Raw genomic sequence first — 15,094 nt, 5'->3', positions numbered from 1 at the left:
ATAGACATTGCAGTAGGACACAGAAGAAATAATGGGCAAAGACACTGAGCCGTGACAGTTCAGGATATACAGGGGAGATGTGAATTATTCAGCAAGCTCTATGACAGAAAGAATTTCTGTCCCTTATCCTACTTTCCATATCATGCAGAGTGATTGGGATCACCACAAACCCACAAGTAATTCTCATTGGTTCAGTGAGAGTTGAAATGAATTATTGTGTATAAAGCAGGGAAGGTGATGCTAGAATAGTAGTTAAGGAGCAGGAGAAGAGATGGCCTTAAAAATAGTATTGGGCTAGGAATCCTCAGTACCTACGTAAGTGCTGGGCATGGCCAGATGTACCTGTTATCCCAGGACTGGGAGCAGGGTGCCCAGAGGCAGTCAAGTCCCCAGAGCTTGCCTGCCAGAGTGAATGTTAGACTCTGTGAGAAGACCTTGTCTGAAGGGAAGAGGTTGGAAAGTGATAGAGGAAGAAACCCTGTGTCCTCTTCTGCCTGTGCATGTGTATCTAGGCAAACACATACACATCACATATAGTCTGTGAAGATGGAATTATTAAGGATTTAGGACATCATTTGCTAGCACATAGTATGCCACCAGCTGATTCTTACATGAGGTAAAGCATACTTCGCAAGCTGTATACTTCGCAAAGAAGCAAGCTGAGGTGGAACCATTCCAGAAGTGATATAACAGTTTTGGATGGCAGTATGGAATGCAACTTCAGATGGTGTTTGTAAGGTAGTCATGACAACTGTTATAGACCAGGAAGATAATGGAAGCTTAGAGAAAGCCTAGGTTTATGAGCTAGCAGCAGGATGCCAGCAGGGGAAAATACACAAAAACAAAACAAAGAACCAGGTTAGAGTACTGTGGACAAAAGTTTGAAAGGCCAGTGAGGATTTTACTTTTTAGGGCTCCTAATTTCACATGAAAACAGTACTGAGTTAAGTGATCCAGTAGAGAAAGTTAACTCTACTGAGTTAATGTGAACAGCAAGCTTTTCAAAAGAGAAATACTCCGATGAAAAGTTTATCCTTTGCATAAATTATGATGACCTTTTTGAGAGGTTTTAACTGCTAAGTAAGTTGACAGTACGAACTGGAAATGCAAAGTAAGGCGGGGCTCAGTGTCTTCTCCCCTTTCTTGGTACAACACTGTAAAGGGCTCAGCACAACATGGGAGCCTAATGCTTTTACAAAATAAGCATTTGTTCTCTGGCCATGGGACTTGTTTTCTGAACTATAAATCAGAGGTTGGGATAGGTATTTTCTGCAACTGTGTTTGGGTGTTGACATCTAGTATCTATTTTTAAAAAATAAGGGAAGATTTTCTTTTTTTAAAGCTTGAAGTTGTTAAGTACGTTTAAGTTTGTTGAGAGACAAGTACATGGTACTGTGTTGCTTCTCAGGTCACCACCGGCAGCGCTGATGTCTCTCCTCAGCACTCAGGAGGACCTGCTGGAGAATGTCCTGGGCTGTGTTCCTGTGGGGCACATAGTTACCATTAAGCCACTGAGTGAGGATTTCTGCTATGTTCTAGGATACCTCCTTACTTGGAAGCTAATACTTACTTTCTTCAAAGCTGCTTCATCTCAGGTAAATAAATACGGGACTTTTGGAATGGTTGATGGTGAGAATGCTATGGAATAACTACACGTGACCCCTTTGGACTACTCTGTTGCAATGTGTTTCTCAAAGCTCTCGCCTTCCTATCTTTTTGACTCAGAACAGGGATGCCCTACATTTCAGTCTAAACCTGTCAAGCCAGGTTCATACACCTGCTTGCCAGGATTACTTATTCTTCCAAATGCACGCTTCTTTCCTCCAGAGTGAATCTTGGAAATGGGTCTGGGACATTCAACCTTACAGGATGTAAACAACTAATTTCTCTAGTTCAAAGAAAGATCTTTTATGGTCTGACTTGTGTTCTAACAGTGATTTTAGAGATTTGGAATTAGGGGGTTGCTTTTTGATGGAAGTCATTATCTTGCCACAGAGATTCAGTTGCTACATCACTGAAAACTAGTGTTCTGAGGACGGTCTTTGAAGGACTACCCAATCATGAGCTCTATTTCCTCCTTGTCAAAACTTTAATCCAGCAAAAAATAACCTAATTATCTAGTTACTACAGTGGCCACTAGATGTCTCTGTTATTTCACATTTCAGAAGAAAGATCTCAGTCTCTCTCCCCTCCTTTTCCTGCACCTCTCTGCCTATATCACACTCTCTTACCTTCTTTCATTTTTCAGATAGAATCTTGTTATATAATCCAGCTTGGACTTGAACTCAAATCTGTTGCCTCAGCCTCCCCAGCTCTAGCATTATGGTGTGTGCTATCATGTACAATTTTAGCTTTTATTTCTTCAGAACTACTCATACTTTATTTAAAAATAAACAACAACAAAACTCTTTGTGAGTTTTGAGACATGACCTTTATAGGAATGTGGAGTGATTTCTGGATCTTCAGTTCTATTCCACTGATAGATATACCTGTTTTTATGCAAATACCATTACTATAGCTCTCTATTACAACATGAAATCTGGGATGATGATACTTCAGCACTTCTTTTATTATTCAGGATTGCTTTAACTATCCTGAGTTGTTTGTTTGTTTTTCCATATGAAATAGAAGATTATTGTTTTCAATTTCTGTGAATAATTGTGTTGAGATTTTGATGGGGGATTGTGTTGAATCTGCAGATTGCTTTTGGTAGGGTGGTCATTTTCACACTATTAATCCTCCTGATACATGAACTTCTATACAGTGTTTTAAAGATGTTTATTTCATTTTTAAGTATGCATATATATTTACTTTTGTTTAAGTGTCATAGCTGGGCCTGGTGGCACATGCCTTTAAACCAGCACTTGCGAGGCAAAGGCAGGCAGATATCTGTAAGTTTGAGGTCATTCTGGCCTACAAAGTGAGTCCAGGATAGCTCGGGCTTGATACACAGAGACAAACTGTCTTGAAAAACAAAACAAAAACAAACAACAACAAAAGTATGTAAGTGTCCGGGTGTGAGCTTGTGAGTGGCCAGAAGAGGGTATAGGATGCCAGATCCTTTGTAGCCAGTTACAGGTGGTTGTAAGCTGCCCAGTATGGGTCGTGGGAATCAAGGCTAGTCATCTGCAAGAGCAGCACATGGTCTTACCTGATGAGCCGTCTTTTCAGCTTCCCTACAACTTTTTAAAAATGTCTCACTCTGCAGACCAGACTGACATGGAACTTCCTGTCTAGCTCCAGGTTTGTCTTCAACTTGTGGCAGTATTTCTGCTTTATCTTTCCAAATGCTGCGGGTATAGGTATGTCCCACTACCGTTAATAGTAAGCAACATAAAATCATACCCACAGAGATGCAGTTTCTATCATTTTAATTTTTAAAAGATTTACTTAATTTTTAATTATGTATATATGTGGTAGATGCCTATGAAGTCAGAACCTCTAGAACTAGAGTTTCAAGCAGTTAAAACTGCCTGCCAGAGAGGCTGGGAACTGAGATGAGGACCTAAAAGAGCAGTACACACTCTTAGCCACTGAGCCATTTCTCTAGCCCTTTATGTTTTGAGACACTTCCATGTAGCCAAGGCTGGCCTCATATTTACTAGGTAGGCTGCGATGTCCTTGAACTTCTTCTTTTTTTTTTTTTTTTTGTCCTTGAACTTCTGATCCACATGCCTCTAGCTCCCAAGTGCTGGGAATATAGGTGTGTGCCAGCACACACATGTGCAGTGTTGGACTGAACCATGATTCTCAGCAGAGGTACTTGCCTCTCCTGAGAAGTCAGGTGGCTTGCTGTCTTAGGTTTGGTGTGTTGGTGATGTAAAACTTGGCTACTTGGTAAAGGTTCTGTCTTTAGATTTCTCCATTGCAAGGGTGTTTTATCAGTATGTCCTAATCAACTCCAGATCTTATGACTTGTGCTGTGAGGTGTGTGATACAAAGAAAGTAATCCAAACCAAAGCAATAACGATGTGAAATCACAGGCTTGGTTATTGAGAAACAGGTAGTTATGAAGCATGAATATCACCCAGAGTTCTGTCTGGTCTAGGGTGCCAGATTTTCCTAATTTTAAGATGAACTAGAAATCCATGAAATCATAGAAATCCATAAAATCCATAAAAATCATTGAAATTTTTATGTAGAATTTCCTGATTAGTGGTGAAACAATTGTGAAAACATTTTGTGCTACTCATTTGTGTGTTCTGTTCTAAAAGAATGGCATAATATTTGATGTAGAATAAAGTTAGACTTGAAAATGAAATTAGTTTTACTCAGGAATTTGCAAGATTAAGACTATGGTGTGGAAGGAATGTGTGGCAGAGTATGAGTTAGTCATCTGTGGGGAATGGCAACTAGATAGTCTTGGCTCAGATAAAGCCTGCAAACCAACGTGACTGTATTGATGGGGAGCTGATCTGAGAGTAATGCTAGAAGTATATATCTAGTAACGAGGAGAAGTGCAGTGCCATGTCATGCACGTAGCACATTTGGGAAATAAATATGCTCACATCGTTTATAGCAGCGCTCCTGTAATAGAGCTCTCACTCAGTCACTCACTCTCTCTGTCTCTTATTTTGTCAGTGTTGTAGATGAGCCTACTGCCTCGGTGCATGTTAATGCTTGGCCACTGAATTACACTGGCCTCTTCTGTATAATTCCAAGTGTTGAAATACATCTTATCATATCATTGTATAATCTACTAGTTTGTTCTTTTGCCTTATTTAGTTGAGTTTACTAATCCATTCTTTGCTTCCCACCAGCTTCGTGCTCTGTATTCAATGTACCTTCGGAAAACAAAGAGTCTAAATAAATTACTCTATCATCTGTTCAGACTTATGCCAGAAAACCCTACTTATGGAGAGACAGCTATTGAGGTGTCAAATAAGGACCCCAAAACATTCTTCACTGAGGAGCTTCAGCTGAGTATTAGAGGTCAGTGAGCTACACGTATGCATCCTTCTTAGAAACTTTGCTCAGACCAAGTTGTACTAAACATCGAGGATGACCTTCAATGGGAGTTTCAGCTAGGAGGATGTGGAAATTCAAGATTTTTCAAATTTATCTAATAGGACAGATAGCTGGAACTTAGGGATCAGAATTTCATTAATTTTTGAAACTTAATATTCTATATGAATCATTTTTGAGAAAGGGTGTCACTCTCTGGCCTTTGCTGGCCTGGAACTCTGTGTAGACCAGGATGGCTTCAAGCTCATAAAGATCTGTCCACCTCTTCTGGGATTTAAGGCATGTGCCACCACGCCCCACTATCTCTATTTGATTGATGAAACAAAAGTAAGTGAAGTTTATGTTCTTCACTGGAAACTTACATTTTAGTTAGAAATGAGAGGAGATAGAAATGCAGAGCACCTGGCTGTATTGTAATATAACTGTGCCCATGAAGAACTCTGAAAAATCCTTGCTCTGAAGATGCTTTGCGTGGTGTAAAGATTAGGTGTTTGGCTTTGTTTTTCAACTTTTTTAGGTTTATTTTATTTCATCTTTATGAGTGTTTCACCTCCATGTATCTGCATCATGTTTCTGCCCTGAGGGTCCAGAAGAAGGTAGATGTCAGTTCCCTAGAACTGGAATTACAGACATAGTGAGCTGTCATGTGAGTGCTGGGAATCTAGTTCCTTTGCAAGAGCAACAAGGGTCCTTAACCACTGAGCCATCATCTCTCCAGACCCTGGGATGATTTTTTCCAGTACAGCAACTCAATGAGCTGTGGGGACATTAAAGGAGGCAACTCACTTTTATAATCAAAAAACAAACAACCAACAAAACCCACAAAGGACACTTAAATGTTTCTCTTTTAAAAAAACACTTGTCCCATTTCATTTGTGGTCTTTCGTGTGAAACAAAGGATATTTCTAGACTTTTCTGTATTAGTGGGATTTTCACTGCTACCTCATGTCATTGTTGTAGTTCAGTTTGAGTGTGCATGCAGATGCTAACACTTTGAACTGCGGTCTTCCTGTTTTATGAGCTACTACACTATTCTCAGAAATATACTGTTAGTCTGCTATTCCAGGTGAGAAGTGCACATCACTAACTTGGAATTTTTTTTTTTCTTCAGAAACAGCAACTCTGCCATACCATATTCCACACTTGGCATGTTCAGTCTATCATATGACTTTAAAAGACTTGCCTGCCATGGTTAGGCTGTGGTGGAACAGCAGTGAGAAGCGTGTTTTCAATATTGTAGATAGATTTACCAGCAAGTATGTCAGCAATGTTCTTTCTTTTCAAGAAATATCTTCTGTACAAACAAGTACACAGCTATTCAATGGCATGACGGTTAGTATTGTCTTGACTTCTAGAAAAAAATAGTAGTTATAGCTTTGATTGCTTATGTCATCACAAATTATAACCCTTAATTTATAGAAAATGATTCACCTTATTTTCTGATTCCTCTGTCAAGGAAGACATGGTAAGCACCCAGCATTTGACTGTTCAACAGTGCTTTCCTGTGTTAAGACCTAATTACAGTTTGGTACTTCCTATGCACAAAGTATATCTTATAAGAGTAACCAAGTGTCATAAAGTCACTCTAAAGCATGTTAAAATCTTATTTTTTGTAGCCTTGGCTCACCAGAAACTCACTGTGTAGGCCAGTCTAGGTCTCCCCTGCCTCTACCTTCAGAGTGCTGGGATTAAAGGCATGTGCTTTCATGCTTTGCCACATGCCAGGTGATGCCTGGTCCCTGATAAATGATATGTTCCTCTCCTTATCTTCCTTTGTAATTTTCAGCTGTTAGTAGATCTGTCAAAGTGTTTTCACTTTCAATAATAATAGAAAGTTACTTGGCAAAGAAAAAACGCCTTTCTTGTGTTGTAGGTTAAGGCACGAGCTACTACTCGGGAAGTGATGGCTACTTACACCATTGAAGACATAGTGATTGAACTTATAATACAGTTGCCTTCCAATTATCCCTTGGGTTCCATAACAGTGGAAAGTGGGAAAAGGATTGGGGTGGCTGTGCAGCAGTGGCGCAACTGGATGCTGCAGTTAAGCACTTACCTCACCCACCAGGTATGTTTCTGCTTACACATTTGCCCTTCAGACCAGAGAGAGGATCTACTGGAAAGAGCAGCTAGACACAAAGTCTCTTTGCTTAAAGTGGAAATTAAAAAAAATTTTTGGATAAATGCATCAAATGCATTCCTAAAGCTGCCGTTTCTGCTTTAATTTTCAAAGTTCAGTCATTACTTTTCTGTTGTTTGGTAGACATGGGCTTTATTGCATTCACATTGCAGATGTCGAATAACACATGGTATTAAAGAAATGAAGGGGCTCTCAGGAGAGACTGTATTAATGAATGTTTTCCCAGTTACCTTTATTCCTGCATTTCAACTTTTTTTAATTGATCTTTAAACAAATTATAAATCTCCAGTTTTCTTTATATGTATAAAAACAAAAAAGTATATATTTTACAATAAAAATTATTTTAAAGCAAAATTCTATTCTATTATTATGAATCAATTGCAAGGTCAGATGATATCATCACTATCAGTTGAAAATTAGGAAAGCTGTTCTAAATGACTAACTTCCTTAGAGAAGCTAGAGCTAACACTTAAAGTATTGGTTCAGAAGACTTTAAAGGTATTTTCTTTTTTAAAGAATATCTTATTTTTTTCCAGTTTCCTATATTTATACACTGTATCTTGAGCATAGGCTCTCTCAGCTTCCCTCTCCAGCTCCCTCTCAACTCATTGTCCTTTATCTGTCATCTCTTTCATGTCATAAGTAGCCCCACTCCCCTGAGTTGGTATCATGCCTGCTGTACTGTGCACTGATCTTGTTGGCTGACTCTGTGCCATAGCTGCAGTGAATTCTTGAGTACAGAAGCCATGTCCTGTTCAGCAGACAGCATTCCTTCATAGCTTCTGCTGCTTACATCTTTCTGCTCCCTCTTCCTAAGCTTTGGGTGGTTGATTCAGTTGCCTTGTTTAGGGTTTAGCAGCCAACTGTCACATATTGTCTCGGCATTTGACCAGCTATCAGTCTCTGTATCGCTGCCCACTTGAGAAAGTACATCATTTATCTGCGGGTTTGAAACATAAATGTTTACAGGGAAGCTAAAAACATGCTTGTCATTTGGCAAAATAAAATATGGACACGGGCTTTGACCAGGTTTATGGAAGGTTTGAACCCCTCTTACGAAGCAGGCTTATGAAAAAGCTGCAGGTTCCCCTCACAGCAGTCTTGTCACTGTTGCACCAGTGGGTACCTCCTGCTGGAAAGTCAGTATTATAGTAGAGTCCAAGGCTGGAGAAGACAATTAATGTGCTTTCTCCCCTAGTGGCCTACATAGCACCTTCTGACACTGAAAGCAGGGAGAAAGTGCTCAGGTCAGTTCTAGTTTGATTTCTCTATGTTCTGCAACAAAAGTGTGTTGTGTCTTATCTAGTTCTGGTGGGCAGCCAGGGGTAACAGTAGAAGCCTTTGTTGTTTGGGGGCTTCTGAGACCTTGCTAACCAGCCATTCCTACATAGGTAATATTATGTTAAAATTGTTTTAATTATATATATATTTTTTAAGAGGATACAAAGTTTGGGTAATAGTTAGGCAGAGCCAGATCTGAGTGAAGATCAAGGAGCAATTGGTAGATATGATCAAAATATATTATGTGAAATATGATATACATTCTTAGATATTACTAAAAAGCCCAAACAAAGAAATTTAAATTAGCTTATAAGGTGTGGGTTTCTCGTACATCTTAGCTTTGGTTAACCCGCTTCCAAATTACCCTTCTGTGCTACTACCTGAATCTTATTTAAGCCTTTAACACCAATTATTTCTTGGAAAAACTGTCTTTAATGAGAAAAATTGTATTTCTTCCTAAAAATTCAGAGATAATTTATAATAACATTTAGGGAAGTTAGGAGATAATATAATCAATCAGCCCGATTCAGCTTTGATTTTGTGGGAGTGAATAAAAGTACCATCTGGAGGCTGTCAGTATCGGTGACTCTCTTTCCTCTTTACTACAGAATGGAAGTATTATGGAAGGCTTAGCATTATGGAAGAATAATGTAGACAAACGATTTGAGGGTGTTGAAGATTGTATGATCTGCTTCTCAGTTATTCATGGTTTCAACTATTCTCTTCCCAAAAAAGCATGTAGAACATGCAAGAAAAAGTTCCACTCTGCTTGCTTGGTAAGGCAAAGAGATATTTCTTACTCTTTTTTTTTTTTTGTACTCTGTATATATGTGTGATATTTATTTGAAAGATGGTGTGTAGGGCTGGTAAGTTGATTCAGTGGGTAAAGACACTTGCTGCCTAAGACTGGCAACCATGTAAAGGTAGGAGAGAACCAAACTACAGGAATTGTTCCCTGACCTCATGTCCTCACCACTGCACATTCCTGTTATGCAAACACACAATTTAAGAAAATAATATATGCTTATAGTAGATATTAAGAAGTGACTTTAAAAAATCAGTAAAAGATTATTAGTGATTTACTGAGATGGTGCATCAAAGCACTTTAAGGAATGGATACTTTCGGGCTCTTAGCATTTAGTGAATTAATGGTCCAGGATGGGACACTACAAGACTTGACACAGCCGCCCAGCATCAGAATCTTTTGCTCTTTGTAGGATGTTGAGTTCATTTCTTCATATATATTTCTTCTACCTTAGTTTTATGAATGAGCCTTAGTATACAGGGCCAAGGGATCACAGTGTAGCCTCTAGAAAGAGCATTTAGTTGTGTTAATTTTGGAGATGGAAGGCAAAATTCTTAATATGTTCTAATTTTGTCATTACAGATTATGAAATTGAAAGCTTTAAAATTTATTTTAACATTAAAACCTTTTCTTTTCCAGTACAAATGGTTTACATCTAGCAACAAATCAACTTGTCCACTCTGTCGTGAGACCTTTTTCTGAGGTGTTTTTTCATTGGAAATTTTCCCTGCAGTAAGTCAAGCCAGAGGCAGTGGACTTGGTTTCATCTTGAAGTACCAATGTGAGGAAGCCAGTGAGCATGACAGAAATGCCATCTCTGTTATGTGATCCTCAAGTCAGGCTCCCCTCTCTTTAGATTTGCTTTGTAAATCTTTGGAAACTTTCTTTTTACATACTTGAGAGAAAATATTTATATCAATGGCTTAATCTCTTTGTATATTTAAAAATAAATATATCTCTTCTCAAAAATATCCTAAATTATAGAACTGAAATTTGTAAAAGCATAAACTATATTATAACTTATAAAACCATCCAGTTTATTGGTCTGTGTTGTAGAACAGTCCAAGTGTAAGGCAAGTGAACTGAACTGATTTAAATTTATAGGTAAAACTAAGATTTGTTTGTTGGTGATGACAAACAATAAGTAAAAATTAGTGAATTTCATAGATGATAAAGTGACACTAAACTATTTCCATCCATATCCAAAGCTGTTTGAAGCCTGCTCTGAAACCTCACATGGAAGAATGAAATGAACTCCAAGGAGCTCTGTTGAGACTTACAAAATTCATAAATTATATCCATGACATTAATCTTTAGCTTGTGAAAGAATTATTTCCATATGTTAATGAAATTTGAATTGTAAATTTGTTGGATGAAGTTATTACTCCGTTCAGTGAGTCTCCAAAGAGTGGGAATTTGAAGCAGTTTTTAAATTATTCTTGTGAAGTAAAATGGTGGTTGTCTATTAAGAAAGGAATAAGTATTACTAAAGTGCAATGATGTGTGGAAAAACCAATACTTAAAAATGTTGTAGGAGACTTTAAATTTTGTGAGCTAATTATTTAAAACTACCAGAAATGAAGGATTTAGTAGTAAGTAAAGTTAAGTTTTTCTGTTTTTGTTTTGAGATAACATCTCACTGTGTAGCTCTGGACTAGCCTGGGACTCAGTAATCTGCCTGCCTTTGGCTCCCAAGTGTTGGAATTAAAGTGTAACCACCAAGTCTGGGGAAACTAAGTCTTAATGGACTGCAGTATGTAAACAAGTGAAAAACTGCCATTGGCTACAGTACCATTGCCTTTAACTATATCCAAAGTATAAAGTATGGAAGTTTGGATCTTAGACTAATTTACTACAGTCTTCCATTTCATATCTAGTCTAGACGTTAGGATACCTAAAAGGTCAGTTCATCATCTGTGTTGCAAATGTTTAATTAGAAAGGTGCAACTCTTGTCAAATAAAATTCCTGCTTACCATCAACTGGTCAACAGACTGTTATTGAAGTAGTATAAAATTGGTCAGGATTGCAGTCTAGAGTGAGCACTATGTGTGGGTTACAGATGCAGCATCAGTTTGTCTGTCTCCTGATTATTTTTTCTTCTGTGTAGTATTTATTATCTTACAGTCTTGAGGTTGCGAAACAGAGTGAAGTGTAGATAGCAAAATTCTACTACCTCTTCTTAAACCCTTACAACACTCTTACCTTTCTATGTCTGCCTCTGACACAGTAGTCACAAGAATGGCGATGCCCCTTTGAAAATTACTCTTTTCCTTTAAAAGCAGTTTTACAATAAAATTTTGTTTATAACCTTTCCAGTATTGGTTCTTGACTTGTGACCTGAAGCCTGAGCAAAAGAGAAGACAGAGAAGTAGAGCTTTGGCTTCCTGCAGTGTGTGGGCATCAGGAGCTCCTTACACTCAGCACTCTGGAAACTTCCTGTGAGACTTGTGTGGATAGTTGTCACTTCACTACAGTTGATATGCTTTAAAAAAAAAAAAATTAAAAAAAGCTTTCCAGAAGCAAGACTGAAACTCAGAATACCACGTTTGGGTTTTATTATTTAGCTTTGACAACACTCATAGACAGGATACCAGCCCCGATAAACTTAGCATGAAAGGGCCTTAAAATTGACTGAGAGTCAAAGCCCTGGTACAAATGTACTTTTAACCTCAAGCCAAACAGCAATTTTTAAAATTTATTTTTAATTCTTATTTTTCTCATCATTTCACATATGCATATGCATTTCTGTGACTTAAATAATATTAACACTTCATAAATTTTATGGTGTAATTATTTGATTATTATACCATTATAGAATATTTCAAATATACAGAAAATAGTAATATATATCCCTTGTATGAACTCCTCCCAAATTATTTTGCCGTATTTGCTTCTGATTTTTAAAGAAATAAAATGTTACTCTTTTGTATTCTCTGGCCCATTCTCCTTCCTTCTCCAGAGCTAGTTTGCTGTTCTGAAGTTTGTGCATCTCCTTCCTACTTGATGATTTATACTTTATGCTGTTTGTTTGTATCCATAAATAATGTATAGCAATCTTTTTTTTTTTTTTCCTGTAAAGAAATTGAGAGTGCTATCCTACTTGTGTCATCTTTTGCAACTTGCTTCTTCACTTAACCAGTATTCAACATCATACCTGCCAGTCTTCCTAATTGCCATTTTGGGCAAATACATTTGGATGTCTCATCTGGTCTTCAGTATAAGCTAGTGAAAGAATGCACCTAGCAGGCAAAGAGCAAAAGCTTCCTTCTTCCACGTCCTTTATATAGCCACCCAGCAGAAGGTATGGCCCAGATTAGAGATGGATCTTCCCATTTCAGAAGGTCCAGATTAAAGATGGGTATTCCCATTTCAAATGATTTAATTAAGAAAAATTCCTCACACATGTACCCATCCACTTGGGTTTTAGTTAATTCCAGATGTAGCCAAGTTGACTACTAAGAATAGCCATCACAACATTTTAAAGTTTTGTTCCTCCCAGCAGCTCTTCAACTCTCACTAAATTTTATCTTCCAGGTCTTATACCCCAACTATTCTTTATTTTCTGCTGCTCTAAATTAGATGGAAAAGAAATGTGTATCTGTGGTTAAATCCTTTACTGCCTGGTATAGTCCTGTCTTTTAATTTGCGAATATTCCTTACAAAAGGTCTTACTTAGGAAGGGTATTCATCTGTCACTGGTATTTTTAATTTACTGTGAACTTTAAGGATTCCTTTGAGTAACACCAAGGTATCCTGGAATTCGTTGTCTACTACTCAGATTCAGTAGGGTGCTGGAGGGTAGCATTTGAAGAAATGGGCCTAATTAGGGCATTTTCACAGTGTCATATACTTTGTTCCATTTCATCCTTTCTCAACCCGAGCAGGAAAACATGGTTACTGTTTCTCTCCACAGCAGTCTGGTCAGTCTGGTAAACATAAGGTACACCAAGAGACAGCATGCAAAGGAAAGACTCAGGCTCCCTGAGAGTTCCTGTATAGTATGCATCTGGTGAGGCTATACTCCTGTTCTCACCCCCACAGGACTTAGGACCAAGACAGACTGGTGGAGACCATGCCAGTGTCCATACTAATTGTTGTGCTATGTCTGCTGCTCTTGTGTAGGAGCCTGGTTTTACTGGCCAGCAATGAAACTGTACCTGACTAATGCAGGTTGCAGGCAAGGTAAAATATGCAACCCTGTATGTTTCCCTGTACTTTTCTTGACAGTTCAGTGGTGTGGTTTTCCCTTTGGAGCTTCCATTGGTGCTGCTTGCTAAAGTCAACAAGTTTTCACCTAACAGTCCACTCCCCAAGTATGGCACATTGCAGCATTTCCACAGGACCCAGAGGCAAGACTTTAGGTTGGAAACAAGTGTTCCTGAGTACCTGAGAGTCTCACCTACAACTGCTCCTTCCATATTCATGCCCAGGCTGCAGTGTTAAGTTCTTCTGGCACTCTGCCTATAGTCCAGCAAGTGCAGTGGTTGAGGTTGTGGTGTCAGGTGGGGATTCCACACAGGGCCTCTGGCAGGCCCTATCTTAAACTGCAGTTGCAGGCCTCAGAATCCAACAACTGCTCTTGCTTTAAGTGACAGCCCTTGGCCTGATACTGTATCTTTACAGATCTGAATACAGAATATTGATCACCAAGTTATCCTGACCCTGGTTATTCTATCATGAACTGGGGATTATCAATTTTATTTTTTGAAAATTTCATACATGTATACAGTTTATCCTGATCACATTCACACATCAACTTCCTCTTATCTGCAACTTCACACCCCACTTTCAAAAGTATATATACAGAGCTGAGAGGTGGCTCATTGGTTAAAAGCACTGTACTGCACTTCAAGAGGACCTAAATTTGTTTTCCAGCACTTGTGTTGGGTGGCTCAGAACCACCTGTAACTCCAGTTCTGGGGCATCTGATACCGTCTTCTGGACTCCATAGGTACTGGCCTTATGCAGCATATATCCACACACAAAAACAAAATTTTTTAAAAATTCTATCTATATATTTAACTGAGTCCAGTCAGTGCTCTCATGTCCACACAGGTAAAGGGTTGTCCACTGGGGCATTGCCACTTCTAAAGGAAGTATCTCAGGGAAGGTGGGCAAAATCCCTACAAATTATCATCTACGATTACCTCCATAGGAGGCTGGACTATTTGGATGCCATCACTCACCCCTGATGCTATTTTGTTCAAAGAATGGAGACACAGCCCTTAACTGCATTTAAGATTCTTTATCAGGTTGATTATGATAATCCACTGTCACTCTTTAATATTACCATCGTGTAAAACAAATCCCACCACAAAGGACTGAAAGTTCTTTTGTTCCTGCAGTTTATTTCCCAGAACTTTGCTATGTACACACATCAATTCTTTGGGTGGCTTTTTAAAGTAGCATGTATGGAATAAAATTCATCTGCAGCTTTTCTGTACTCAGTTGTAACTAGCTGCCATGGATCCTCCAGTTCAGGACCATGTTTCATGGCTATATGTTCAGTGGTATGGATAAACTGAGATTTACTTTAACCAGTGTCCTTTCTGATGGACATTTAGGGCAATCACCCTGCTTTGCTATGATAGCTAATGCTAAATCAAACATTTTCATATGTAAATATATAAAATGTAAGTATAAATATTATACATTTATCTGCATATGTACAGAAATACTCATATGCTTGATTCTTTGAAAACAAAATGCCCCAGCTTTGCATCCTTTTTTTTTTTTTTTTTTTTTTTTGGTTTAGTTATTTTGTTTTTACTTATGGGTATTTTGCTACATTTTGTATGTATACCATGGGTGTGCCTGGTACTCTTAGCATCAGAAAAAGGCAGGATCCCTTGGAACTGGAGTTATGGGTGCTGTGAACTACCCTGTGTGTACTGAAAACTGA

The 15,094-nt window shown here is 38.4% G+C and overlaps 1 protein-coding gene across 1 annotated transcript in view; it reads left to right on the top strand.

Annotated features, from left to right (window-relative positions):
* Positions 1–11,503, top strand: part of Ltn1 (listerin E3 ubiquitin protein ligase 1) — a 48,540-nt gene extending 37,037 nt beyond the window's left edge. The window contains exons 25-30 of the mRNA XM_060370682.1: positions 1,409–1,595; positions 4,761–4,932; positions 6,077–6,297; positions 6,839–7,033; positions 8,995–9,162; positions 9,831–11,503. Of these exons, the coding sequence (XP_060226665.1) occupies positions 1,409–1,595; positions 4,761–4,932; positions 6,077–6,297; positions 6,839–7,033; positions 8,995–9,162; positions 9,831–9,893 (1,006 nt within the window). The 3' untranslated portion in view covers positions 9,894–11,503. The remainder of the gene's footprint in view (positions 1–1,408; positions 1,596–4,760; positions 4,933–6,076; positions 6,298–6,838; positions 7,034–8,994; positions 9,163–9,830) is intronic.
* The last annotated feature ends 3,591 nt before the right edge of the window (positions 11,504–15,094 follow it).

The sequence above is a fragment of the Meriones unguiculatus genome, chromosome 17 (genome assembly GCF_030254825.1).
Source record: "Meriones unguiculatus strain TT.TT164.6M chromosome 17, Bangor_MerUng_6.1, whole genome shotgun sequence".
Taxonomy (NCBI): domain Eukaryota; kingdom Metazoa; phylum Chordata; class Mammalia; order Rodentia; family Muridae; genus Meriones; species Meriones unguiculatus.
The sequence above is the reverse complement of the archived record's forward strand: the minus strand, read 5'-3'. Positions and strand labels throughout refer to the sequence as shown.